Raw genomic sequence first — 25,123 nt, forward strand, 5'->3', positions numbered from 1 at the left:
TTTCTGAAATCAATTTAAATTGTTTTGAAAATAATAATAAAAAAATAACCAATAGGGCTGATATGTGATATACAATGCAATGGTTCAAGTTTGTAAAATATATATTTAAAAACTAAAAAAATATATAACCAACATATTTCACATTATTTCTAATTATTAATCATATTCCACACATCAGACACAGTCCCTCTTCTATTTGCATCAACCTAAAACTTTGACTAAAGACCTCTTCGCAAGATGTAAACACTGGTCGAGAAGCACTTCCGGTTTGTTTTATTTATTTATTTAAATCTCACATATATAATTAAAACTTAAAAGATATTCATTCAACAATTTGATTCTGCTCAAAATGTTCTGTTGGTTTTATTTTGTTCAAACATTGTGTAGTGTTAAAATACTGAAACAAGAAGCTCAGCGTTGTTTACGTCTTCGAAAGTGATCCATACATTTCTTTGATTTTTTTCAAATGATTCAGTTTCTGCTAAAGTACTTTCGCGATATACACATTTGTGATATTTTGATCATTTCTATATATCGCGCAGCCCTTATCCTAAGCATACAGTAATTAAATAATTTCATTTAGCGATTCATTTTTATCTCTGAAATGGAGCTTGACGTGTAATCCATCTCTTCAAACAGCAATAAACCTGATGCTTCCAGCTTTCCCAACTTGAACATCAACTATCACACAATCTAATTTTTCATTTTTTCCGGCCTTTAGTCCTCACTCACATCACTCTAGTCTATCATTTCTCAGGAGGTATAATGGAAATGACAGTGCAGAATGGCTTATGACTCCGAGAGGTGTCACTAGTGCATCCAGCTCTATTTCTCTGACTGCCCTGTCATCTGTCATTTGCTATCTTCAGACAGACTGTCAGGAGAGATAAATGTACGCTCGTTTTGGCCTGCTCCTCTCGTGTCCTATCTGTCTGTCTGCCCTATCTAGGCCATTATAGTACAACTTAGTCTAAGTACTCTGCAGGCTGGTGTTTGATATGCCCATGACAAACACTTCTAGCGCCTTGACATTCCTAGAGCTGGAGATTACACGCTTAAGTAGTCTATCAAGGTTGTTAGACTCCTTATAATGGAAAGGAAAGGTTTGTGTATCTGTGTGCAGACTGAACATACAAAGCAGACAGAGCTTCTGAGAGCGTTTTTAAGATGATAAAACTCAACAACTAAAAACTAAACTACATAAAACGAAATGTTTAATATCAATCTCAGAATCAGTGTGTTCAGAATCAACTGTGATGATTCATCTTAATTTTTTGATGAATATTTTTAGCATGTATTCTAATTTATATGAAGAATGGGCAGGATAGGCCCACACTAAACTGCAGAATGAATTCTTTATTTTTCTGTAGTTTATTTGTCACCATTATTCAAGTAAATACAAAAATACAAGTAAAACAAATTTGTGGATAAAACAGAAATTATTTAAAGAATACATATGACGAAATAATGTAGATTAATGTTTCTGAATGTGAATGTAAGCAGTCTACTAAATTGTAAAGTCGAAGGTGAATGAATAAAGTAATTGGCTTGGAAAAAGGGAATCGACTCTATATCACGCAGACGAGTCATGGCCTAGTCCGATTTACATCACTACATATAGTCCCGACTACGTTTTGCTAGGACTGCCCGCGAAAACTTGCCTCTTCTCCCCCAAACACTGTAACTTGTGAGCCTCGTTCGTGGTAGATCATACCAATCATACCAGACTAGACCATTTGACCAATCAGATCAGAGTAGGCTGGCAGAAAGGAGGGATTAGATGGAAGATTTTGCGAATGAATCATTTGAGAGTCAGTCAAGAAATAAGGTGAGAATAACTGCCTATTATAACAAAATAATAGTGTTTTTACACCTTGTATGTATGTAAACTTGTTGTTGGACACTTACTTACTTGGATACTTAGATGCCCGCTAGTCGGCCGGGGTACGGCGACGGGCACACGCTTCCTTCCACTGCGTGTCGTAGCTGATGGTTGCGTCTTCCTGGGTAGCTAGCCCTTTAGGTCGACGACATGAACTGTAATTCGCCGTGGTCGCGTTGCCATGTCCACGTTGCCGCCCCCTTGCCACGTCGAGGCTTCCAGTAAAGTTTTAAGGGGGTGTTGGACACTACATAAATCAAAATAGGACCCTAATAATAAAGGTATATTTCTCTTTAACATTCAATATTTACAATAAAAATATAGAATAATATATAAAGAAATGAACAAATGTGTACATATGTGATATTATATTAAATTGATGTACACTACTGTTAAAAAGTTTAGGGTCAGTTGTTGTTTATTTTTCATATATTTCTCCCACATTCATTTATTATTTCTCCCACATTTTAAAATAATAGTAAACACATCAAAACTAAGAAAGCAATGTTATAATTTATCTTCAAAATAGCCATTTTTTGAGGATAGGCCCCTTCTTATAGGTTGATGAATCTAGAAATCAAATTAACATGTTGACAGAATTTTCTTTTGTCAACAAATTTCAAAAAAAACAAAAGCAAATCTTCAAAAAAAAAAGCATCTTCAGATTAAAGGACTTTTAACATCATGAGAAATATTGAAAAAATTGACTTTTGAAGAGTAGTCTATGTGTGCATGTTATTCTATAGATCAATGAAAGCTCATGTGGGAACCATGAGCACAGGGAGGAGTTACAAACGTTTCACCAAAGCGCAATACCGCTTTCATGTGCATGAGAAAATGCTGAGATCAAGTGTGAGGATTAGCAATAGATATTAAGTTTTGAATCTTTGTGAAACCGATGCAGAGTGTGTTGGTTTCTTATTGAAAACAGACTCGGGGGGGGGGGGGGGGGTGGGGTGTGCACAGCACAGCACTGGAAGAGGAAAAACTGACTTTCCAGACAGCTGTGTCCTTGGATGTTTAGCTGTTGTTGCAGACGTCATACACCCACACTGTTTTTTTTACTTTTTTGAACTCCCACTCTGTTTTTATTCCACTCATCAGTGGGTTGTGTTCAGGGCTGTCTAGGGTCAGTCTCCCAGTGGGGGAATGCCATTAGGCGAAAGGATAAGATAGAAGAAGAGCGTCCAATCGAGGAGACACCGGAGAGGAAATACCCATAGTGTCGATGGAGGAACACAGCACTTACTTTCACACGTCTTACACATTCTAGCATTACAGAGGACGTGACAGACTGTGTCCGATTCAGAGGTCACGGGTCGCCCTGACACCGTATGAATGTCGGTTATCTTCCGGGTCCTTGGTGCAGATGTCTTCTTTTCTGATTGGACGAGCATTGCGTAAGATTGACAAGGCAGGGAAAATCATAAGTTTTATTAAACATTTATGCCACTAATATGATTGTCTTGACATTTGGAATTTTGTGAAATGTGAATACAAAAATATGTGTTACATATATTATTTCGTTTCAATCAGCTTGAGTGTTTTGTTTCAAGGAACACACCTCCTGTTTTTATTAACATACCTCTGGAATAATATAAGACGCCGAATTGTTTGCAGAGCTCCCTGAAACTCTTCCACTTTTCTTCTACTGGTATCCTTAGATTCAAAAATCATAATAGGAGTCTATCCGCAAAGATGAAAGGCAAGGTGTACAGTTACAGCTAGATCAACAGTGTGGGAGCAGCCCGAGGTTCTGTGAAGTTCTGGAGGTGAAGGAGCTCCATGTGGGTGATTCTTATGAGTTCTCTTCTCACGTCCAAACCAAACAATTAATCCCACTCAGAGAAGCGGGAAATCACACTCTGTTTGTTTTGTGTGAGGATTATTTACATAGTCTGTTATTTACGGAGGAGAGAGTGGACATTGTCACTGCAGAAAAGATTTCTTTGACATTTCCACCCTAGAAGAGCTGAGATTTTTTGTGATGGACTTCATTTCTACGAGATAATCACCAGATTTTTTAAGTTTAAATTACAAGTTGACCTCAAAATGAAAATACTTTTTCTCTCACTTGTGTTATTCCAACTACAGTTTTTTCTTCTGTGGAGTGGATAGGATATTGATCTCCGAGAGGATGTTTTGCAGAATGTCTTGACTATTTTTCTTTAGAGCAAAAGTATGGAATGGGGTCTGTCAAGCTCCAAAAACAACAACAAAGCACCAAGATCTTCCTCTCTGCCGCTGCTCCCAACGTCTGAATTTTTTTATGAAACTCCTATCCATTTTTAACACTTTGCTGAATTTCTTAGTGTTCAGTGAATGAGTATATCAATAAATTCATTTATTGAATTTGCATTTGCAGATCACACAAAGAAACAAACTGCGCTACAAACACACGACAAACTCAACTTGCGTTTTTCCGTAACAAAGTCTTTTACAATGAAAATATACTTACAGGCTGCGAATTTCCCCACATTTTAACAAAGGCTTTCGTGCACAGCCGGCCCTGATCTCTCCCAGGTTCATGAAGCAATCATCTGTGAAATGAGCTGCACACACTTGAACATTCGGATTGTACTGTTCTGAAATAGTATTGTATATAAAATGTAACCGTTCGTTTTTAGTTGTCTCATCTTTTGGAAGGGCAAACAAAGAGGCTTTCTTTTCGCAACGAAACACGACGTGGCTGCGGCGGCGACAATACAATGAGATTTACAAGTATGCCCACCTTACTTGCGTATAGATTTTGGTGATCTTAGTCAAATCATAGCACGAAATGAGGTAGATTTGTAGGGGTGTGGTTACACGAGGCGTTTCAGGCAGGTCTGGGTGAGCATTGCTTTTAGATAGAATGCATCTTTTGTTTTCGACACTTTGTCAATTTGAAGTGTCTATTACATGCATGCGCAACTTATAACAAACCAAAGACATAAAAAACCCCTGTTCGTGCCATGTGACCCCTCTAATAGATTTTCTATAATATAACGTATTTGCAGTTTTGCCCCTTTAGGGCTTCTGTCGAAACAACACGGTGAATTCCATGTAAGGGGACAGTAGATAGAAATCACTCATTCTAAGGAAAGAAAGACATAACGCTTCATTATGTAAAGTCTTTATACACCTCTGAACGCATAGTCTTGTATATTATATTGCATTTCTGTCAATAAACAGTGTAAAAAAATTACACACGGCACCTTTAAAATATATACATATTTCCATCCAGTTGTATTTCACATTTGCAGAATGGCATGTTATGTTTCCTAAAGAGAGGAAAATGAAAACATTTGGTGATGTGTCTGTTCTCAGTCACAGTGGAACACTTATCCACCAACAAAGCACAGCTGCTGGATCTGGCAGTTGAAGTTCACTTAAATAGGATCTCAGTTCACCGCCGAGGAAGGTTTTACTGTCAGATATAACAAAGTGTGAGGTGAAAAGAATACCTAACGGACGCGCCGAGCCTCGAGGAAAGCATTTATCCCTTTCACTCAACTTTGTTCCCAAGCTGACACAAATACTCTTTGATCGAACGGAGAGTAAAGACAAATTTATCACGACTATTTTCATGTCATGTGGCTCTGATTCTTTTTTTAGGGCTGAAGATGTGTTGCTTGTTTCTTAGCAATTATGGTCTGTATTTGTGTCACGGTCATGAGGGATGACTTTAATTGGATCTCATTTCTGCAGAACTGTGGTTTATATGGAGGGAACTGGAGTAAAATGGTGGGGATAGTGATCAGTGCTAGGAAGGGAGGGGTTAAGGGGCTGTGCTCAATCATGCTTCTGACTGCACAAATACCCATGGGCACACTTTCCTACTTTGTGCTAAAGTTGCTGGTTGTGGCCTTTAAGGGCTCAGCTTAGATCTTTCCCACACTCAGCGGGCGGTCATGCGCACATGTTCAGAGCAACCCAAGGGAGGAGGGAAACTTCTGCTTTACCAGCCAATGACCTGCGGCATAGACGTTTTAAAGCAGAATAGGGACCAATCAGAGTGCTTAGATAAGGGCCAGTACACTGTTATGCAGTTACATGGGTAGTTAACCCTAAAATAAAAATAATGCTTTATACGATTGCCTTCTGTGGATCACAAAAGAAGATATTTTGAAAAATGTTTTGTGTACATACAATGGAAGTCAGTCTGGGCCAATGTTGTCTGGTTACCAACTTTCTTCCATTCTTTTGTGTCCAAAAGAAAAAGTCAAACAGGTTTAGACATGACAAATGTGTGAGTGAATGACGACCGAATTTCTTAAACAAAATTTTAAAAACGTATTTCTGACATTTATCATTACGACAGGGCTATTATCTTTTTATTTTCAGTTTATTGTAATTGTATTCATTTTTTTATATCTTTAGTTTTAATGTTTGTTTTAATTTGGCTATGAGCATAAATGTTTATTATATTGCTATATCTGTTAAATTTATTTTAGTTCTTTTTATTATCATTTTACTGACAGTAAATTGCAAAGAGGTTTGGGGTGTTGGGTTCAGTCTGTTATAGAGGGGCTGCGCCGTTCTGTTAATCCCCTGTTTTCACACACAGCTGTTTCCTGTTGGGAACATGGGGCCTTTGTGAGACACACGCACATGCAAACAAGAGGACACAATTGGCTTTTCCAGACAATATTCACTGAAACGCCAAGGCCGCATGTCTGCCATCCAAACGCTTGCGTGAAAACAACTTGGTCAGGAAGTAATGCTCAACACAGCAATATAGTCTATTGCTTCATTGTATTGGGCAGAAGAACACATTTTCTGTGCAAAACTCTCCAGATATTGGGCAACAAATGTAGTTATCAGTATATTGTGGCTTATGAAGGCAGCAGACATCATTGATTCCTGGAACAGACCAGTGTGAACATGCCGTGCTGCCTCTGATCACCCTGTGCTTCAGACATCTCATCAGTCAGCTTCATTTATGGACTGAGCTATAGACCATTTTGTTGAATCTAAACAACACAGAAGCACTACATGTTTGAACGAAATTCAACCCACAGAACATCCTTAAGACATACATATAAAAAAGAAACAGAACGTGCTTCTAGACTAAAATTTGCGTCTCGCTGTGGCTCAGTGGTTAGAACAGGCGTTAGCAACGCCAAGGTCATGGGTTCGATCCCAGGGGATTTCACTCAGTCAGACAGAAACGTATAGTGCAATGCATTGTCGCTTTGGATTAAAGCGTTTGGCAAATGCGTTAATGTAAATCTTGCATGATGGTCTATACACTGACCTCTGACCTAATTCTCATCGGGTTGTAGAAGTGAAAGTCTAAGATATACAGTAGTCAAGACAGAAGTTGACACAACACTCCATCTGCTCCCTTGCCTTTTCATCTGGAATATTTGTAAATGTAGAACTTGTTTATTATAGCCAGAACTTGCAATTCTATGTGGCTGGGTATGTGTTATCAACTTAACCTAATGCTGGTTCAACTAGGAAGAAATACTTGAATGTGATTTTTCATTTCACTCCCAGCTGCACGTGTTAACCTATATTTTCGAGTTGCATTTTTTTATTTGGAGTTTCACTGATGGTATGTGGTATGACTGACCCGCATAGTTCTCAGACAAAGATAGGAACATCCTGTTACTTTAAGACTTTCCATTCCTGAATTAGAACAGCTTTGGGGAGACTGATTGACCTATTTTTAAATGAAAGATAAATGGTAAAGGGTTTTGCAAATAAAGCATTTGTTTTTGCCATTGTTTGTGTTGATGTACTGTTGGTGTTCATACATGCGGTGATTAAGGTTTATAATATTTATCAAAATGGTTTTAAATAGTCTTATGTCGTACTTTCAGTTCATGGATTAACATAGTCTTTTTTGTGTTTTAATACAGAGTGAATCAGTCAAGTATTTCCTGGACAACCTGGATCGGATTGGCCAACTGGTGAGTCATGAAAACTCAGAAGTACTTACTGTTCATTTCTTCACAGTTAATGTGCAGTGTGTTTACAATATTTTGACCATATAATCATTTGGCTAGATAACAGTCAGATAAATCGTGTTTTTAAATGATGTTTTGTATGCAGTGATGATGGCCTTGGGAAATGGAGGTAATTAGAGCAAAATTGAAATGGTTTCATTCAGATAGATATTGGCCAAGGTTTCCAAGAACCCACAGCCTGTGTCTCAGATGAGCGATAAAAGCGTGAAGACCAGAAAGGGTTTTGTGTGAGCATGGAAAACAAGGCCAATGACAAAAGAAATTGATATTGTAGTTTTGGATGGATTGTGGGTCCGTTGGAAACTGCATTGACTATCCACTCTTTCCTCAGTTTCTGTTAATGACACAATGTTCATTATGGATTATTTATTTAATTTTTGTGATCCAACTAGGGCTATTTAATGATTACTCGCGATTATTTGCATCCAGAATAATCGTTTATGTTTACATAATGCATGTCTGTGTTCTGTGCAGATTCTTTTTGTATTAATAAACACATACTCATTTGTGTATACATATTTAGGAAATATTTATGTTTATAATACTCATATATTTATATGTATTAATATTCATGTATTTATCTATATTTACAAAAAATGTAACTTATTTATAAATGTATATTTTTCTTAAATATATGCGTGTATATGTTTATAAATACAAAATTAATTGGCACAGTACCTAGGCATATACTATGTAAACACAAACTTTTATTCTGAATGTGATTGATCGTTCGACAGTCCTAGATCCAATTTATGAATTGTGAAATTATTTAGGAATATGTAGATTAAAAAAATATCAGAATGACGGCGTTTGCAAAAGAATTTGTCTAAAGTTGCGTAACAACGTGTCCTAACCAAACGCGGAATCTCATTGCATCGCTTTTGGTTCGGGTGCGGTAAGGGGTTAAAAAATAGTAAAAGATGTTCTTTTTTAAAGAATAGTCACACAAAATAGTCATGCAAATAAGTACAATGTAAAAAGCTTAACATCTATGATTGCCTTTCTTTAAAATCCTGCTCTCTCAAAGTTATATAAAATGTTTTTGCTATTAACACAATTTTCAATCTTTCTATACAGAACTATGTGCCAAGCCGCCAGGACATCCTCCTGGCCAGAAAGGCCACCAAGGGAATTGTGGAGCATGATTTTGTCATCAAAAAGATCCCTTTCAAGATGGTTGATGTGGGTGGTCAGCGCTCTCAGAGACAGAAATGGTTCCAGTGCTTCGACGGCATCACCTCCATCCTCTTCATGGTGTCCTCCAGCGAGTACGACCAAGTGATAATGGAAGACCGCCGCACCAACCGCCTGGTGGAGTCCATGAACATCTTTGAGACCATAGTCAACAACAAGCTCTTTTCCAACGTCTCCATAATCCTCTTCCTCAACAAGATGGACCTTCTGGTGGAGAAGGTACGCAAGGTCAGCATTTGCAAGCACTTTTCTGACTTCAGGGGAGACCCTCACCGGCTGGAGGACGTTCAGGCCTATCTTGTGCAATGCTTTAACCGCAAACGCCGCAACCGCGGTAAGCCGCTGTTCCATCACTTTACCACTGCCATTGACACTGAGAACATTCGCTTCGTCTTTCACGCTGTCAAGGACACAATTCTTCAGGAGAACCTTAAAGACATTATGTTGCAGTGAGAAGCAACATCCTGTTTATTATTGTTTATATCAATTTTCTACCTATTTGCGGCGAGAAATACCTTCTCGACTTTATTTTAACTCCTCGACTGATGTGCAAAAGCAACGTCTTGTGTTGTACACATTGTTTTCTATCATGTACTCCGTTGTGTGAGAAGGAGTTCAGTAATATCAAGGACATGCCATTAAGTTCTAAAAAAAGGACAAATTGCTGATGTTTTCATGTCTTCTGGGATTTGAGCATATGAATTCAAATGACACGAGAGTTTGATAATGAATTGTTTTAGAGTATGTGACGGGGTAAGAGACACGGCAGACATAGAGCAACGGTGCAAGCAACCCCAGCGGGGAATTTATTAAACAACTTAAAATATACTGTCCCACAAGGTAACATCCTGGGTGCTCTTAAATCATAATTGGCCAGTCCGTGCTCGTGTATGAAGGTCCTCGTCCCTGCTTCCCTCGCTGTCCTTCCGTTTTCCATTCCGGGGCGAATGGTGACAGCGGTGTTGTCTCTCGACCCAGGACCTCGAGTGATCTTCGCACGCGGCCTTTATGCCCGGCAGCTAATCCAGCGCAGGTGTAGCGCAATCAGCGCTAGCTGGCGGGCTGTTGCCCAGGTGACGCTGATCCCAGGTCAGCTCCGCGTCACAGAGTATTCTCAACTTTTTCTCAAGGATAAACTCAAACAATGCACAGCAGCGTTACACTGGCTCATCTTCAAAATAACAAAACATCCTAAGAATAAATAACAAATCTGCACTGAGCATCCAGTCTAGTTAAGATTCACCTTCTTTGTGTTTACACGTTATCTTTGATATAGTCAAAAATTTCAATAACACTTTATGTAGACTTCTGAGTTCATAGATGACATGCAGATTTCTCATTAACATCAAGCAGGGTTTTTGTACATAGTGAAAATGGCTTTTGTACATTGTATCTGCCTTTTGGTTTTGAGTTAAGCTACAAGCTTTGATATGTAGAGTATAGGGTCAAATCACTGGGTATGCCTAACACCACTAACTTCAGATGAATAAAGCATTAATGGGTTTCATTTAATGACATTATTGCAAAACATCTGCTCTTTGTTTTAGTAGTAGATTCTGACAAACCGTAACAAGACTTTTGAAATGTACACTTTGATACATAAAACAGTGTTTAGTACCCCTAAAAAGTTGATGGGGGAGACAACCTGGATCTGGTGATTTATATTAGCAGTGGATATAAAGATCTTAATTTCTTTTTGATTTCGGCTGTGCATGGAGTTATTTTAATCAAATCTTTATGAATGTAAATGTGTGTTTGATGCCACAAATGGTCTCTTTTCAGATAGTCACAGATGGTTTAAATTTCAGCGCAAGTGTGTACCTTATCACAATCTTGTATTTGTCATTCTTTAAGGGAAAGCATGAGCTAAAGTGTTACATTTACACAGGCATTCTTGAATTAATATTTTTTTTTTTGCTGAAATGAACACTGTCAGCTCTTCATTGTTATTGTAAAGCAGAGGTGGCCGTGTTTATCAGTGCTTTAAAGTATGATGTAGATACTGTTCCTCCTCATACTCAATTGCCATATTAAATGTTGGCCGGAAAGGTTTTGATTTGAGATGTCCGACACACCCAAAACTATTGTAGTGAAAAAGTCTTCCCAGTGAGAGCAGCTCGCTCGCATTTACTGGAAGATATCTGAATCTCATGTAGATAAAGAAGCAGATGGTTCCTTATTTCAAGCTTGTATGTATGTTTGTCTCCTCCTTTGAAATCCCTGGGAGAATTCATAAAAACAGTCCCAGTGCACAAACATATAGGCTGTAAAAATATATCAATCTGCTGAAACCGTTGCATATGCTGAACAAGAAGCAACATGTGATGAGAGCAATCACATTCATCCAAATCTGTGTTGTTGTCCTCTAACCATGCAGACACAATCGTGACTTGTTTTTTTGACAACTTTGCTCCTTTTCTTGCTGTGTCACACTATGTAGCCCCGCCTACTGTGGCATCTTATTGGTCCAACACTCCTCTTAACTTCTCTTGCATAGTTTGCATAAATGTAATTTTTGTTCAGTTTCACACTATAAATTGGCATAGAATCCATTATACCTGTTTTGGATACATTGTTTGGATCTCTTAACGGTCACTGTTATATAGGATGTCTACTTTAACATCTGACAGTATTTTACTGTACGTTTTTCTGTTTTCATGTTTTGTTTCCCTGTTGTTTTACATAATCATTGATTGTAAAAAGTGTGAAATTCCAGATTAACGGCATTATGTGTGTTTTGTATATAAGAATTGTATAAATACAATAAAAATGTCAATGTTGAATGATATTGCAGTAGTGCATATGTTTCCTCTTACACACACACATTCTGTATGCGCTAGCTCTTTTTGGTCATTTAGTATGTTTCTTATTATTATTTTTATTTCAAAGTTTTTAGGTGTTTGATATGTGTTCTGAAAAGGATGGATAGTTCAAATGTGCTGTTTTTCCCAAATGAAAAAGCGAGTTCAAACAGAAAAATAAACCAAGCTTATGTAGGAGTTAAGTGGAAGAGGAAGTGTTACCCCCAACTGAGCCTTCTGTTCAGCAAATACCAGTTTAGTTTTAGCTTAGATTAATCTTCTTAAAACTCCACCCTTCTTTGTATAGTCAGCTTTCAGGGTTTATTGTCATATTACAGTTGCTTTGCCGAGGACTTCTCTTTTCCTGTGGGGAGTTAAATGCTTTAATGTGAACAAAGAAGGTCTATTATGGTAAGACTTCTAAACAAATATTCCTCAGTAACCCTTGACTAATCCCCTGCCCAGGGAGAAAGTGAATGTCAAAGCACACAAAGCATCTTTCTCTGGGCCAACCATGTTGTATTTGTGTGAGCTAAAACCCATGTCTTGTGATAAATTTCCTCTAGGATGTCTTTGTTTTGACTCAAATGTTCAGTAATGAAATGAGCACGAGTATTGCAAAATTATATAACTGATCCTACATTTAATTTGGACCTTTATTGTAATCTGCCTGCTAGGTTCGTTTTACACATTGAAGAGCACACAGAAAATATTCGTGAGAAATTATGTGTCTACTGGAACTTCATAGTTGTTTATCTAATCTGGACAGCAAAAACATTGCTAGCAGGACACCAACCATTGTGCAGATGGCCGAAGTTTATGCAGACAGAAGAAATCATGTGACTAAAGTATGACTCGGAAATCTCACAAATTGATGCAAAAATTACTTCGTGCATCAAGAGCACCCCCTATTGGTAATTTAATAGAACGAGCGTTTGTTTACTTAAGAGAACCCACCTTGTAAATCTTCATAAACCAAAACGCAAAAAGACACATTGTAAAACAAAATTTGAGAAAAAAAGACAAAAATGAACATTTCTTGATTTTTGATATTTCTGCATGTATCATCGGATCATTGGATTGAAGGATAATTATTACCAATTGCCTTTAATCGAGTAGCTATTATCAATTATTGTTAAAAACTTGATTATTTTATGTTTAATTCAAACATAAATGTATTTGAAACCTCTAACTTAAAAATAATTCAGTTAAACAGATCAGGTTTTACATTTTCACTGGATGATTAATTGGGGTTTAGGTTCACATGTCATTTCATCATGTAAATAAGGAAAAGTTGGCTCAATTTAAAAAAAATACTTCAATTGGTTACCAATGGAAGTAAGTAAAAAATTTATATTTAAAAGTTGATCGAACTTTTCATTTCTTTACAGTGTAAGTAAAGGAATCGTTTCTTTTATACCCTGTTTTATTAAAAACACAACAGGTCTCTTGTTGTGTGTAATTGCCTTTAGATTGATCACCACTGTTTATTGTCACTCTGTGTAGGTGTAGTCAGCTGAAAAACTTCCAAACAAAATAGTTGCTTCAGGTTTTTCTAATGAAATAAATCCTTTACTAGGTATAGATTGTGTTATGCCCTCCTGCCCTGAGGATGTATTTGACAAACGACTCTCTCATAATGTTCCCAGTTGCCCGGAAGATTAAAGGGTTTAATTTTAAGGTCATTACCAGTGTGTGTACCCTTTCGGTGAATTTCATAGATTTAGATGTCAAAAAAAGACTTGTGCATTCTGTAGTACACAGAATATGTCCCACACATCCATGCTTTACCATGAAATATAGGACTAAACTGTTATTGAAACTGAAGAGAAAAATGAGATTTTAACTCAGTTTAAAAAAAATAAAAAATCATGTTTTTTTATTGTTCATCCCAATTTATATCAATCAATCTGCAGTTGGTTTGTTTTGCTTTAATAACAAACAAAAACAGCTACATAACACAATAAAAACATGATTTGGGAAATTTTAAAAACGTAGTTATCTCATTTTAGAACCAAACAAGAGTTCAAGAGCCATTTATAATTGTACTGTATCATTTTTCCTTGTTGAAAATCCAGGTTTTGCATCTAATTATTAAAGTTAACCATTCAGTTTATGAAGGTCCTTTCAAATATAGCTTTTAATCAAAATTAAGTTTGTTTATCCTATAGGTGCGATTATATGTAATTTTTGCTATTCTGTATGTAGCACCATCAAAACCTTACAGGAACTCACCCAGTCACATGAACAGGAAGTCGAGAGCGATAAGATATAGGGAAAGTCCAAGTTCGCATAAAAGGGGGTCATGATTTACGCTCGTTCGTAAAATCACACCTTTAAGTACATGATCTCCCCAAAGACACGATTACAATGCTATATGTTAATTTTAGTTTCTAAACTAAAATGTATACTTTGTTTCAAATTTAGGTTATAGGCTAATATTAAAAGAGGCGAAAGAGCAGCCACCCGTCCTCTACACGCATGGCACGTTCCTTCTCTCGCTCGCAGTGGTTGGCGCCGGCTGCCTTGCACATGGCCGAGTGAGTAAAATTTCTGGATTTCAGGAGTGAAATTTACCGCCAACCTTTACACCAGCTCAGATCATCACAAATCGATCCCTAAATGCGAGACACGGAAAACATGGAGGCCGAGATGGAGTATGACGACGAAGAAGAGCCTTCGTTCAGCGATCCGGAGGATTTCGTGGATGACATCAGTGATCAGGGTAAGGCCTGCGCTCGCTTTAGCTCTCCGGCTAACGGGAGCATAAAACTCAACATGTCACCGCCAAACTAACAACACCAACCATTCAGATCCGGTATTTAGCACGTTTGTGAAAGATGAGATGAGCTGATACAGACTCCGTCATTTAGTTAGATTTCTGTTCATTGTCGAAGCTAAGTAGTTAGCATGAGCAGGACAAAAGCATTGTAACGGCTTGTACATGAGCAGATGTTGGCACACTGTGTAACGTTACTGTGACTTCTGGATAACGTTCATCTCTCTTTCAAAATATTTATGGTGGCGCTTTTTCATGTGTTTTTCAAATGTTTCTGCTTTAATATGATGCTAATCGGAGTGTTTCTCCGCGCGTAGAGCTACTTGGAGACGTGCTCAAGGATCAGCCTCAGGAGGCGGATGGAATCGACTCGGTCATTGTGGTTGACAATGTACCTCAGGTTGGACAAGATCGCCTGGAGAAACTCAAGAACGTCATTCAAAAGATCTTCTCAAAGTTTGGAAAGATCACCAATGAGTTCTACCCAGATACAGATGGAAAGACCAAAGGGTAACTTTTGGTTTACTGTGATGTACTATGAAAAGTTGGGAATGGATGCAACATTTTGGTATTTGACTGATGCTGATGATGCATAATCATTTTATATTATGGCTGGTAACTCATTAAAGTATTTGGTTGAAGTGTGTAACCGTGCCTATATAAAACACTAGCCTTTAAATCTAAATTTTCACATGCATATGCAAAGAATTTGTGCATTAACAGTGTGCATCAAAACTATGCTTAGATGATGCTGGTACATAATGAAACATAATGGACAATCGTTTTTTTTATGAATCTTAAGAGATCATGCAGGTTGTTTTTAAGAAAAGTTGTTCTTAAAACCCTTTGATATCTAAATAAACACTAACATAGGTCAGTACAATAAATGATGTGATGCGCTTTCTAATAAAAACTGCATGGTGGTCCTGGACTGTGCTGTTATTTTATACTGACAATAAATAAACTTTGCAGGTACATATTTCTGGAGTATTCTGCACCAAGCCATGCTCAGGAAGCGGTGAAGAGCGCTGATGGGTACAAGCTGGACAAGCAGCATACTTTCCGTGTCAATCTGTTTACAGACTTTGACAAGTATGTTATCTTTAATTGCGTTACTAATACAAAAGTGTAAATGTCTGTGAAATCATAATGATTAAATCCCATATAATTTCAGATATGTGTCGATCTGTGATGAGTGGGAAACTCCTGAAAAACAACCCTTTAAAGATTTTGTAAGTATTTATATATATTTGTTTGTCTTAATGTAAGATAATTTGTCCTAAGAAATAATAACTTCAATGTATTCTGACATGCTGTACATTATTGTACGTGTTTTTGACACTTTACATGGTATTTTTGTCTTAGGGAAACCTGCGGCACTGGATGGAGGATCCTGACTGTCGGGATCAGTACAGCGTCATCTATGAATCTGGTGAACGAACAGGCATATTTGCTAATGATGCCAAGGAGCCCATCGAGGTGGAGGAAAGAGCAGTGAGTTGGAGCAGTATTTACCTTCTTTTCTTGAAAATATATAAACTGCGTGTCCAGTACGTCTGTGTGACTTGTATTCAGTGGCTGTACTGTGTGTTTGTTGCAGCGCTGGACCGAGACATATGTGCGGTGGTCTCCGAAAGGCACCTATCTGGCCACCTTCCACCAGAGAGGCATCGCTCTGTGGGGTGGTGAGAAGTTCAAGCAGATCCAGCGGTTCAGCCATCAAGGGGTACAACTCATCGATTTCTCTCCTTGTGAGAGGTACGTCATCTATTTGAAGGCATTGGTTTATTTGGAGGGGGTCTTTCAGGGGGTAATAAGTGAACATTAATGATCATTTTAATGGATTTTGTTTTTACATTAAGTCATTTAGCAGATGCTTTTATTCCCACAAAAATTCTTTGCAGGTATGTTGTCACATTCAGTCCTCTTATGGACACTAAAGATGATCCACAGGCTATCATTATCTGGGATGTTCTCACAGGACAAAAGAAAAGAGGCTTCCATTGTGAGAGCTCTGCACACTGGCCTATTTTCAAGTAAGCGTCGTTTCGATAGGACTTTGCTTATTTTAAGTGTCATTGTAATGAAATTGCATAATTCCTGACTTTGTTTGGTTCAGGTGGAGTCCAGATGGGAAGTTCTTTGCTCGAATGACACAGGACACCCTGAGCATCTATGAAACGCCAGTAAGTGTCGTAAAGGATTCAAGCAGTTGTCAGATCTAATGCTAGTTCAAGATTAAATTATTTAATTAACACGTCATCTTTTTTCTTTTCATAGTCAATGGGTCTTTTGGAGAAGAAGAGTTTGAAGATAAATGGAATTAAGTGAGTGAAACAAGTGAACATTGTATTTTTGTGAACTTGCGAAAAAGCTCAATTTAATTCAGTCCCTTCAGGGCTGGGTATCGATCTGATGTTCTGATTCGATTCTGATTCACAAGATCTCAATCATCGAGGCAACGATGACCCAGATAGAAAGCAACCATTAAATCAATGTTAAAAAAATAGTTGATTTTGTCAATGTTAATTGGATTGAATTAATATAACGTTTGCACCTGCAATTAATGTAGAATTTTTTTGAAATTTCAACAATCATAATTATTGTGATCAGGCAACTCTTTTACCACTTTCAATGTTTAAAATAGTGGTTTAATAAAAACACTTTTATACATTGACAGAGAAAGAAATGTTTTGAAAAGTTGACTTTTAAACATGACCAGTTAAAGAATACTTAACATTTAAATACAAGAGTCAAGAGCTAAATCAAAAACTGATCACTATAATGGTGATTTGTTAAAAATTCAACATAAATTGCCGGTGCAAAAGTGATATTGATTAGGGCTGCAACTAACGATTATTTTAATAATCGATTAATCTGTAAATATTTTTTTCGATTAATCGATGAATCGGATAAAAACAAAAACCAAGAAAAGCATTCATTTCCAACCCTTTATTCAAAAACAGAACTAAAATCTTTAGAAAGTGCACAAGCATGTTGCTCCTTGAACATCCCTGAGCTGTTATAAAAATAATAAAATCAAATAAAAATGGACTAACACAAAAAACATACACATGTATGCTTTACATCTGCAAAATATATAGACTTTTTTTAAATAAAAGTGCCACCTGAGCTGCCAGAACAATAAATAATTTATAAAAACTAAAGAACAATACAAATCAGAAAACTTAACAGGATTTGTTTGAATGTAAGAACTTGTTCTCTACACTACACTGCAGACAGACACTCGCAGATGCACACACTCGCAGACGCACATACTTTTGCAGACGCACACACTGACAAACACTGACACACACACACACTCTCTCTCAAATTCACTTGAAGCTTATTCATTCAATTACTACCATCATTGTAGTAAGTGCAAGCTTCATTTATACACCACATTTTAACAAAGCTTAAGATGACCAAGAGCTATAAAATAACTTTAAAATTAAATTAAAAAGTACAACACACACAAATATATTTGTCAATAATAACCTATATGGGAGAAAGCACAGAATATACACTGCAAAAATTGCTTTTCTAACTTAGTAGTTTTGTCATGTTGTCAGTCCAAATTAAAAAAAAATCTTATATCAAGAAACATGTACTAGACACATGAAAAAGCATAAGAAATTATGTCTTTTGTTTTCTGAAAAAAAAACACCTCAAAATTAAGTGATTGTTTGCTTAAAGCAAGAAAAATTATCTGCCAATGGGGTACGCAAAATAATCTTAATGAGATCTAATTTCAAACAGAAGTTTTAAGCATCAATTAATTTTCTTGTCTAGTAATCTTGATTTAAGATTTTTTAGATATTTGGACTGGAAATTAGACAAAATTACTAAGGAAGTTTTGCAGTGTAGCTATACATGACAACAGATTGATAAATGAATGGTCCAAAAAAGGCGAGTGAATAAAAACGTGTCTTTAGTCTTACAATGCAAAGCGCAAAGTAACTACACCACCCCTGATTATACTGTTATTAACGAGCTAACGCTAACTTGTGATGCTTGTCAATCTGGATAAGGAGTAAACACCAGCACCAGGGACATTACGTTCTTCACTTCGAAACGGAACAAAAGTAGGATTCTGTAATGACTTAACCTGCTGTTGAACTCCCTTCCTCCTCATCACAGACTCCAACATGTTTGAGTTTCAGGTGCTGGATCATTGCCGCGTTGCTCCCGCCATTTCGCGTTTGCATATTTTGTAGTTAACACAGTTTTTCTGTTTATTTAGTGTGAAATGCTCCCGCACCTATGATGACTTGGGTCGCGCTGATTTCTCTGCCTCCGTCATGTATCTTTCCTCCGCTCGTTTTTTTATTTTTGCTCCGCCCTGTATATGAGGCGCCGAACTCTGCTAGCATCAGTGCGCGAGAGAGACCGTGTGTTTACTTCGCTCCGCGCTCAAATAAAGTTTTTTTTTTTTGATAACCAAACGTCTCCGTGTCGCGCGACACAACGAATCGATAATGAAATTCGTTGACAACTTTTTTACTAATCGATTTTTATCGATTTTATCGATTCGTTGTTGCAGCCCTAATATTGATTAAATGCAATTAACAGACAAATTCAATTTTTTTTTACATTGATGCAATGGTTGCTTGCTATCTGGGTATAGATTTATTACAAATCCTATAGATATTTCTAAAAATAGATCACTGAATATCACATTACAATGTTGAATTCAAAAATGAAACGAAGAGCCACAAACCTGTATATTAAACTTTAAACACACTTGGGTATATTGAAACAGAACAGTTATTTTAAATTTAAGAGACAGTATAACAAACAAAATTTCTCAAAATTAGCTGTAATTAGATGGTGCAATCATGTGAACCGCTGCCTTTGATTGAAGGTGATGTTAAATTGGACGACACACCCACAGCATCCCATGTTAATTAGGCAATGAATGAAGGATATGCTCCATGTTGTTACATCAACCCATTGTAAAAAGCAAAGTGACATCTAGTGGATAGTAGTAGCAATAACATTAGTTTTTATGAATGTTCAGTGCTTGCCTAAATACGAAAGAAAAAAAATCGATTCATATCTTTTGAGAACCGATATTCAATTGATCCTTTTAAAAAACAAATGAAATAATGTTGCCCAGCCCTACTTGTAACGGACAATCTTAACAATTTCATAACAGGGAAGATTGACACTATTAAAACTTCCATCCTAAGAATCTCATACTTAACGTTGCGTAAGAAGAAAGTATTGTAAATCAAATTATTGCCTAACAAATACACAAAAAGTTGTGTATGTTCATAAAAAAGGTAATTCTTAGGTAAACATTTACATTTAGTCATTTAGCAGATGCTTTCATATAAAGCGACTTACAGATGAGATAAACAATGGAAGCAATTGGAACAATAAAAACTAGTTTCATATAGCCATAGACATAAAGGGTAAAATATAACATGGGGGGTTTTCCAAACACAGGGTAAATACATAACGCTTCATTATGTAAGGTCTTTATTAGGGCTGGGTATTGTTTACATTTTTTTTAATTCTTAAACGATTCCTTTTTCGATACCAATTTTTCTTTATTGTATAAAAAGCAAAAAGTAACAAAGTGTAACCCACGCAAAATAAATGGTTTTAATAAAGTTTAAACGGTTTTCAGTGGGAAATAAACAGTTTGTAGTCAGTATGTGAGGCTCACTATGCTGCATACTTCAAATCTTCAAATCACTCAGCAAGTCTGCTTTTTCTGGAGACAAACAAGAGTGCTCTTGACTGATAATGTCCCCAGCAGTAGAAAATGTACTCTCTGAGGGTGTGGATGATGTCATCACATCAGACAGCTTTACAGGTTACTGGACTCATGAGCACAGCATAGATGATAGTAATCTGTAGTGTTTTATGTGTCTGAATCTTCTCTGTAGTCTTGCTGGCAGTCATCTGTCCTTCACGGCAAACGGCTCTTTAAGGGCGGAGTTTTGGCCAATCTTTGTTTATCTTTGTCAGCCTTAAAGCATTAAGCACTAATTTACATACCTGCAAACTAGTCGCATTTCGGCAAAATTAGCCGTTTTGAATGAAAAATAGGTAATTTATGTGAATTGTGTAAATCCGAAGAGTTTTTTTTTATGTGTGGGGAGGTGTCTGAGGCATCTACTCTCGAGTGTCTGAAATGTCTTTGGTCCAGCACCTGGATTTGTTTAGCTAACCAGAATCAAGATGACAGCTAACAGCTTCCCTATTTTATTTTCCCACTTTATTTTCTCAATCCTGCATGTTTTAAAACCAAATCCCCAGATGCGCAAACGCTTTGATTCCGATGGATACACATCCAGTTTGTATTAGAAAAGGTGCACCTCTCAGAAAACTTCAACTTGGTTTATGACTTGGAGCATTGGGATCGTGAGACCAGGGCAACGCATTTATTTTTTATGAAAATCTAGAAACGAACAAATTCCATATTTTTCCTAAAGCTCAAAATTGTTGTCATGTGATTAACTGCTGCTCCATTGGTGTCATGTTTTGTGCATGCCAAAAGCCTGTGCATGCCAAAAGCCTGAAGAAAATGACACCCCACCCAAATTCCCCCCGCGTATGGCTGTCACCTTTCTCACCTCTTCTGATTTTGCAGTTATGAATTTAGCTATCTAGCTATGTATAGCCATACATCCAAACAAAATATAACATTACGTAGGCCCCATTTGATAGGACTTACTTAAACCGAGCAAAGAACAATAACTTAACTTATACACATGCAGGGACCAATACAAGTTATATCAATGCTATAAACGTTACATTACGTATCAGAGCCCCAGTCAAAGCTCTGCTATGTTTTAGCACAGATTAAAAAAATACCAATAAAAATACCAATACAAAAATGTTTTTTTTAAAAGTTAATCTCACCTGTCAGAGTCCCACACATAGTGCTGCTGCCTTCACTGTGTAGTGGGTGTGTTGAAGGGCGCTCTGTGGCAGGAGCCTCCAGGTGTGGCAGAGAGAGATAGGATGACTGCACCGACTCGTTCTTCTTGCTGGCAGCGCTTCATCCGATTTATCATGTTTGCCCATTTTGGCAGCAGTTGGTATCGAACGACAAGATGTTTTTTGATACTCAATGGTATGAGGCAATTCGGTCAGTGCCTAAAAAGTATCGGACTCGATACCCAGCCCTAGTCTTTATACACCTCTGAACACATAGTTATGTATTTAAAATTGCATTTCTGTCAGTAGATCCTCCAAAAAATTACACACTGTCCCTTTAAGATAAATTATCTTGTGTCTTCAGGGATTTCTCCTGGTCACCGGGTGATAATATCATTGCATTCTGGGTTCCTGAGGATAAAGATATCCCCGCAAGAGTAACTCTCATGCAGCTCCCATCAAGAAATGAGATCAGAGTCCGTAACCTGTTTAACGTTGTGGACTGCAAGCTTCACTGGCAGAAAAACGGAGATTATCTCTGTGTGAAAGTCGACAGAACACCCAAAGGAACACAGGTATAAGAGATGCCCCTATAATGTGCTCCATAAGCGCTAAAACATTTTTTTCATGAGCTTAAGTGAAAGTCTACTCAATGTTCTTTTTTTATTCAGGGTGTTGTCACCAACTTTGAGATCTTCCGAATGAGAGAGAAGCAGGTACCTGTGGATGTGGTGGAGATGAAAGGTAAGGAACAAAGCATCTCCGAGTCATCATAAGGCGTCTTGTTCTGTTTCCTGATTTAGACTCAAGTACCTGTTCTCAATTCTGCTCTTTCTGCCTGTTTCACAGAGGGCATCATCGCCTTTGCCTGGGAACCTAATGGCAGCAAGTTTGCTGTTCTTCATGGTGAATCTCCCAGAATCAATGTATCATTCTACCATGTGAAGAACAATGGCAAAATCGACCTAATTAGTAAGTCTTCCTTGTTGCGAATAAAGATGCATTCGTATATATTTTGTATTTTGTAAGAAATATTAACCAAAAAAATTTCATGTTTCAGAAATGTTTGACAAGCAGCAAGCAAACAGCATTTTCTGGAGTCCACAGGGGCAGTTTTTGGTCTTGGCTGGATTGAGAAGGTCTGTAGTCATTACTATATCAACTATATCAGTCATATCAACTATATTGAGCTTTGATATTTCTCATGCTTGTTATTCATTATATTGTTTGGTATTTTTCTTATTCTAGCATGAATGGAGCTCTTGCGTTTGTGGACACTTCAGACTGCACCATGATGAACATTGCCGAGCATTACATGGCATCAGATGTTGAATGGGATCCCACTGGACGATATGTTGTGACCTCTGTCTCCTGGTGGAGTCACAAGGTGATTTATAATTTGTCATAATTTCGTAGTTTTTAGTTGGAAAGGTGTACATCCTATCTAAATCTTTGTTTTGATCCTTCAGGTGGACAATGCCTACTGGCTGTGGACCTTCCAGGGTCGGTTGCTGCAGAAGAATAACAAAGACCGTTTCTGCCAACTGCTGTGGAGGCCATGCCCACCCTCTCTCCTGCCCTATGAGGAAGTAAAGGTGAGATAAGAGCAGATGCAAGGTCACCATTTTTACCCTCTCGGCTTCTTTCAAACTGAAATCTAATCCCACCTCATGTATTTAAATACACAGCTCATCAAAAAGGACCTGAAGAAATACTCCAAGATCTTTGAGCAGAAAGATCGTCTCAGTCAGTCCAAGGCTTCAAAGGTAAAAGATTTGTCTTTTTTTAAGCACAAGTTTCATCGGAATCGAAGTTCAGGGCCCAGGTTTAGATCATTTTATTTGCTTTACAGGAACTTGTGGACAAGAGACGCACTATGATGGAGGACTATCGCAAGTACCGTGAAAAAGCCTCGCAGATATACCAAGAGCAGAAATCCCTGCGCCAGGAACTCAGAGGAGGTAGCAAACACTGAGAGAATGCCTCTCCTATTGAATTTCATTCATTTCAAATTGCTTGATCTATTCGCTATTTTTAACGTAACCATGTTGCCTTATGAATTCTAGATAAGTCATGGTTAGAATATGTTTTTATAATTTGCTGCTAAATGTAAACTCTGCTGCAGAACACCTGCAACTGTTTATATTTGGACAAACAGGGTTATGTTTTGCACCTGTATGGCAATGTTTTAATATGAAATGGAAATGGAGAGTAAGTCAGTTTGTATGTGATGGTTGATTGGATTTTTAAGGAAGAGTGGTTTGAAGATATGCAGATGTCTAACAGGAAATTTAATGATCCTTCACATTTCCAATCTTGGCGCACTAGACAACCGCAACTACACTTACTTTCCATCAACAGAGTGTTTAAACAGAGACATGACTCCATCAAATGGTGTACATCTTAGCTGAAAACTGCAGATGTTGAGTTCAGTTCAAATACTGCAAAACTTTATGTAACATTTTATTACAGACTTATATCAATTTGATTTTCACTTTAAAAAATAGGCTTAACATATAAAACCTGATTATACTATTCTGTCTCATGCAATATTAGTTTAAAACAAAAGCTTTCTAGTTTTAGATAAAGTTCATAGTGAAGAAATTACTACATCGAACTCAACTTCAATAATGATATTTGAGCACCATTTTTAAGTGGTTGCCAGCAGTTGTTGTATGGATGTGATTTGACTCTCAAATCATCACTGGATTTTTCATCGAATCATTCTAGGTGTGGATACCGATGAGCTGGACGGTAATGTCGAGGACTGGGAGGAGGAGACCATCGAGTTTTTCATCAATGAAGAAATTATTCCCATTGGAGATCTGTAGTTCCAACAGCAGGTACTGTATTCTCAGTGACCCAATATGAGGTTTATAAGATCTTGACGCAGTCATAATTATATTGGGTGTTTTTCTTTTCAGTATCTGTTTTTTTGTGGAGGAGCGTGGACTTGCATTGAAGAAAAAATTGAGGATTCCCCATAAGAGTATTCCTTGTTTATCGTCAATCAAGTGCCTTTTAATTCTGGTTGCTGTGGGCGGAGAATTTTGTGCCACTGTTGACTGCTACATTTTAAAAAGAAAAGCCATCCAGCTCTGAGAGAACCTACCCTGCCAACACCGTTCAGGACTGATCTTGGCAGATCTGATGAAACATGTTCATGTTTTTGCCTTTGGTAGATCTACCTCGTCAAAAGGGTGTTACCATGGGACAGTATGCCAAAAACTGCTTTTACATCACGCAGTACGAAAACATTTGCAAGATTTTCCAAAAGGGGAACTTGTACTCTAGTGTGCGAAAATGGCACTACAGTGGACTGTATCCTCCTCCATTCAGATTACCTGATATTAATTGCACAACAAGGGAATAAAGTTTAACTGAAATTGAATCTTTTGTTTTTTTTTGCAGTTTCAGATCTAGTATGAAATGTTTGTGTTTAGAATTTTCTATCCACTCTTTGTGCCAAGGTTTAACAAAAATGTTTTTGGCAATCAGAAGTCAAGTTCAGTTAGTTTGATCTGACTGTGTGGGTGTAGGCTTATACAAAATAAAATCACACCATCTCTAATTTAATTCCCCCACCAGCTTTGCTCTTGGGTATTATTAACAGACT

General features: G+C 37.4%; 2 protein-coding genes across 2 annotated transcripts in view; both read left to right on the forward strand.

Moving 5' to 3' along the window:
* gna12a (guanine nucleotide binding protein (G protein) alpha 12a) overlaps positions 1-11,821 on the forward strand; it is a 29,285-nt gene extending 17,464 nt beyond the window's left edge. The window contains exons 3-4 of the mRNA XM_056752013.1: positions 7,732-7,782; positions 8,917-11,821. Of these exons, the coding sequence (XP_056607991.1) occupies positions 7,732-7,782; positions 8,917-9,486 (621 nt within the window). The 3' untranslated portion in view covers positions 9,487-11,821. The remainder of the gene's footprint in view (positions 1-7,731; positions 7,783-8,916) is intronic.
* Positions 11,822-14,315: 2,494 nt separating this feature from the next.
* Positions 14,316-24,898, forward strand: eif3ba (eukaryotic translation initiation factor 3, subunit Ba). The gene is made up of 19 exons (XM_056752012.1): positions 14,316-14,559; positions 14,931-15,123; positions 15,586-15,705; positions 15,788-15,845; positions 15,979-16,107; positions 16,214-16,371; positions 16,518-16,649; positions 16,733-16,799; positions 16,894-16,940; positions 21,872-22,082; positions 22,179-22,251; positions 22,357-22,479; positions 22,568-22,646; positions 22,756-22,894; positions 22,977-23,102; positions 23,196-23,273; positions 23,360-23,468; positions 24,238-24,350; positions 24,432-24,898. Exons 1-18 carry the CDS (start codon positions 14,457-14,459, stop codon positions 24,336-24,338), a joined length of 2,046 nt encoding a protein of 681 aa, XP_056607990.1. The 5' UTR covers positions 14,316-14,456; the 3' UTR covers positions 24,339-24,350; positions 24,432-24,898.
* The last annotated feature ends 225 nt before the right edge of the window (positions 24,899-25,123 follow it).

This window comes from Triplophysa dalaica, chromosome 7 (assembly GCF_015846415.1).
Source record: "Triplophysa dalaica isolate WHDGS20190420 chromosome 7, ASM1584641v1, whole genome shotgun sequence".
NCBI classification, from domain to species: domain Eukaryota; kingdom Metazoa; phylum Chordata; class Actinopteri; order Cypriniformes; family Nemacheilidae; genus Triplophysa; species Triplophysa dalaica.

What these genes read in the sequence shown, in the direction of transcription:
- eif3ba (XM_056752012.1), top strand. Translation starts at nt 14,457, where the DNA reads ATGCGAGACACGGAAAACATGGAGGCCGAGATGGAGTATGACGACGAA. An exon ending in TTGAAGATAAATGGAATTAA is followed by an intron (nt 16,941 to 21,871) that starts GTGAGTGAAACA and finishes TTGTGTCTTCAG; the next exon opens with GGATTTCTCCTGGTCACCGG. An exon ending in GCGCCAGGAACTCAGAGGAG is followed by an intron (nt 23,469 to 24,237) that starts GTAGCAAACACT and finishes GAATCATTCTAG; the next exon opens with GTGTGGATACCGATGAGCTG.